This window comes from Terrapene carolina, unplaced genomic scaffold (assembly GCF_002925995.2).
Source record: "Terrapene carolina triunguis isolate 2854851 unplaced genomic scaffold, T_m_triunguis-2.0 Scaffold14791, whole genome shotgun sequence".
Classification (NCBI taxonomy): domain Eukaryota; kingdom Metazoa; phylum Chordata; order Testudines; family Emydidae; genus Terrapene; species Terrapene triunguis.
Window position 1 is genome coordinate 581 of NW_020679142.1, and position 4,114 is coordinate 4,694.

General features: G+C 53.7%; 1 gene segment (V, D, J or C); it reads right to left on the reverse strand.

The window, feature by feature from the left end:
• Positions 1-240: 240 nt before the first annotated feature.
• On the reverse strand, positions 241-2,390 carry LOC112121402 (the record flags this gene model as incomplete). The annotated part of the segment is given in 3 exon segments: positions 241-336; positions 1,921-2,229; positions 2,345-2,390. Coding segments are annotated over 3 exon segments (451 nt in total), but the record flags the coding sequence as incomplete, so codon positions are not given.
• Between the last annotated feature and the right edge of the window lie 1,724 nt (positions 2,391-4,114).

The window sequence follows — 4,114 nt, forward strand, 5'->3', positions numbered from 1 at the left end:
CAGATAGGTGGATAGCAGGACTGAGGAGTGAAAGTGCTGGGGGTCTTTACTACTCAGTTGCTCTCAATGTGGCTTCTGTGTGTTGTGTAGCTTGATCATTTTGCAGGCTTGGCCTTTGGTAATGGTGCTGTTCTTATTAGGGCCCAGGGTCTGTTCTTTTCCTGCCCTGGCTTTGTTTGTGTGAAATGCCTGGACTCTGGAACAAGGGTTTTGTCTAAGTTCTCTGTCTGGCTGCATTACTGTGCAGCACCCCACTCCCTGTGCCACAGAAATAACCAGCCTCATCGTCTGCTTGGTCGTCGGTGATGGTTGGGTTGATGGTTGTATTAGCCGCATCTTTAGAACCGGAAAAGCGACTGGGGACCCCAGTGCCCTTGTGCTTGGCAGCATTGGATTTGTACCACAGAAGATATTTTGGAGTATTTCCAATTTTCGGCTGGTGCCAGGTGGCATGTGTGATCAGGTACCCACTGCTGATGGTGCAGGAGAGTTGAACAGTGCAGCTAGTTCCCGCTCGAGTTGCTGCCAAGAGTCCTTTTCGTACCAGGTCTGGTCTTGTCCGAATCAGTTCTCATTTTTGTTTTTCAGCCTCCTCTATTATTGTCTGGCATGAGGCTTTCACCTCCCCCAGTGCTTGGTTTGCACCCTGTAACTGTGTCTCCAGGGTCTGTTGTCATTAGCGTCTCTTGCCCAACTCTCTGGACCCACTGCCCCAGGCTGTCCAGTCCACGCACCTCGGTCTAGCCTCTGGGCCAAGAGTCCATGTCCAAGCGAGGATCGTCCTATGGTCAGCTCGTCCAAGCAGTACCCGTCTTGTAACAGGGCTGGGACATCACATTAGGCCAGTCTCTGCCTACAATCACAGGCCAGGGAGGTCTCTTAGTAGGCTGACCCTGCGCTTGTTCATCTGACCTTGTATTTCAATGTCTAGCTCCACTGCTGGGCACACTACTGTCTCTCCATGGAGAGCAGGGGGAGCTTTGGGACACAGCCACCAACACTCCTGCTTTGGCTAGGACAGCCCCGGCCTTTCCTGCAGCGGGACACTGACTCTGCAGCCAGCAGATGAACTTTTCTATTGAGGTTCTTATGCCGCACCCATCACTGTGGTACCTGAGCACTGAGACTGGCCCACAGGGAACTGGACATGGCCACGGGCCAGTGGCTTGTTGGATTGCAGGGGCCAGGAGGAACAGAGACCATGGAGACACTAATGAACTTCTGGAGAGGACCAGGGAAGCTGCAAAGCAGCTGGGATGAGGCCAGGGAGGATATCACATGTTATCTGATAAATGCTGTATCTGGACACTTCATCCAGCCCTGGCAACTGGAATGGACTAAGGGATCTGATAGGTCTTTCCTAAGTTACCTCTAACTTCCAGGACACTCAGGGTGTTGTCCAGCTGGTGGGGTAACACAGGGGAACTGGTTAGGGGAGACATGTCTGTTTACCCAAGGAGCATGTGGCAGTCTGATCTCAGTTTGACCCAGGTAGTGGTGGGTCTGTAACTAGGGTGACCAGATGTCCCGATTTCATAGGGACAGTCCGATTTTTGGAGCTTTTTCTTACATAGGCACCTATTATTCCCCACCCCCTGTCCCGATTTTTCACACTTGCAGTCTGGTCACCCTGTCTGTAACACAGGGATCTATAAGGCAGGAATGGTTGTTCCTGGCAGACAGACCAAGCAATGAGCATAACAGTGGCTGACATCGCCCCCAGAGGGAGTGAATGGGGAGTGGGTGGAGCAGCGCCCCCTGCTGACAGCAAACGGCTGAAATTCTTAAGAAGAAGCAATCAGTGTGTGATGTATTGAAGGGAGGAAACAAACTGTGCAGTCAGTGCAGAGCCCAGGCAGGAGGAGATGACGGGGGGAAGACGGGAGGTTTTTGTCTCAGTTCCCCATCTGGCTGGATCACTGTGATTCGCACTACCAGTATGTACAACACAGTAATAGTCAGCCTCATCCTCTGTCTGGACACTGGTGATGGTCAGGGCAGCGTTGTTACCGGATATGGACCCAGAGAACCGGGCAGGGATCCCGGAGGGTCTGTTGTTAGTTTGGTATATAAGCTGCCGAGGAGCAGAGCCTGGTTTCTGCTGGTACCAGCCTGGATAGTTGCTGGTGGTGATGGCTCCAGTGCTCAGGCTGCAGGACAGAGTGACAGCCCCTCCTGGGGTCACCGACATCGAGGGCTCCTGAGTCACCACGGGCTGCGAACTGACCCCTGAAATCAACATTACAAACAAACTCAGCACAAGGACTCCAGATCCTCACAGACAAACCTCCTCACCTGCAAGTTCCTTTAATGTTCTTGTCACTGAATCAAACAATTCCCTCACCTGAGCAGTACGTCAGCAGCGTGAGGAGCAGAGGGGCCCAGGCCATGGTGGGGAATCCAGACGAGCTCGGCTTCCTCAGGCAAACGGGTCTCTAGCTGGCACCCTCCGATTCTCTCTTAAACCCCCAGAGCTGGAGAACGGCCCCTTCATGCAAATCTGCCTGATGCTGGTGGTTTCTCATATCAAAGCTGAGCCCTGCAGATTGCCTGGGCAGAATCGCTCTCTAAGGTCCCATGTGACAGAAGTAAGAAAGGCCCCTCTGCTTTATCATTTGTTCAGGGGAAGCCAATGTGATCCCAGTGCGGAGAGCTCCGACTGGGAAATGTGCTGTCGTCACTCATTTACCTGCACGGAGCACTTGGATTATGATGGGATTTCAGAACCACCCCCTCCCCCCACACACACACTAGCACTGAATTAGCAGGGAGTGTTTCTGGTCCCAGTAACTCTGGGTAAAGTGTCACATCCCTCTCCTGCGTTCCTGTGGGGATGCCCTGGACTGACTGGTTCAGACTCTAGGGCACAGGATACAGCTCTGGTGACTGACACCTGGGGAAGTAGGTGGAGATGGGACGGGAGGAGGGAAGTTGGTGGGGTCCCATCTGGAAAATCTCTTGCTGGGAGCTCGTGTTCCTGCTCTGATCTTTGTTCAGATCCCAGCAGGGGGGGAGGGATAGCTCAGTGGTTTGAGCATTGGCCTGCTAAACCCAGGGTTGTGAGTTCAATCCTTGAGGGGGCCACTTAGAGATCTGGGGCAAATCAGTACTTGGTCCTGCTAGTGAAGGCAGGGGGCTGGACTCGATGACCTTTCAAAAGGTCCCTTCCAGTTCTAGGAGATAGGATAGGTCACCCCCAAGAATGACATGTGCTGGGTCCGAGGAGAACATTGAATTAAACTGTTCCTGCAAAAGTCACTTGGCTCTTGGCTTCGTACCCGCTCTGGGCACATGCCCCATCTGCACCGGCCTGCCTGCTGCTCACCCTGTCTGCCCCTTTCCCCAAACCAGGAAGGAGGGAGGTTGCCTGGAATCTGAAGCAGGTTGGGGAAGGGACAGACCCTGGAGTGCAGCGGGCATGGGGGATGCGTGAGGCTAATTTCACACTATTGCAAATGGGAGATTTCTTTGTATAGATAAACACCACCGAGAACCCCAGAGAGGCCTCTGTATCCCAGGTGTTGGTAGCCTTACCCTTCTCTGGCCTGGACAATGGATATTGTAAATGAAGAGCTCCCCCTGGTGGGGAAGGTCACATTTACAGCGGTTCCCAGCGGTCACTCTAAGCTGCAGAACTCAGAGCTTTATAAGAATTGTCTCTAACCCCAACACTGTGTTGTGTGACCAGGATCTCTTGTCCCCTGGGATCTGGGCTCCTGGCAATTTATAACCCTGCTTGGGGAGCACAGGCCGGTGCTCAGGGCCTGACAGCTGCCCTCACTGCTGAGCTTTGGCATGGGAAGAAGGAAAATTCTGCCTGATTCTACAATGAGCAGCTGGGGAACCCAAGGGCTGAAGCAGCTGATGGCACCATTCCCTTCCCTCCAGAACTCCTCCCTTCCTGCCGAAACCTGCATTCTACTGGGCTCTGGGCCTCCCTCCACACTGCACAGCAGAGAGCCAGGGGCACTTTCAAAGGGGGTTTGGGCCCTGCTTTGCTTCTTCCTGCTGGGTAACGCGGGGCTGAAAGGTTTGCAGCTAAGCCCAGACCCGACTCCCTGAGCTACGGGAGAATGGATCTGTGTTAGCACCGCGGGGCCTGTCACACAGCGGG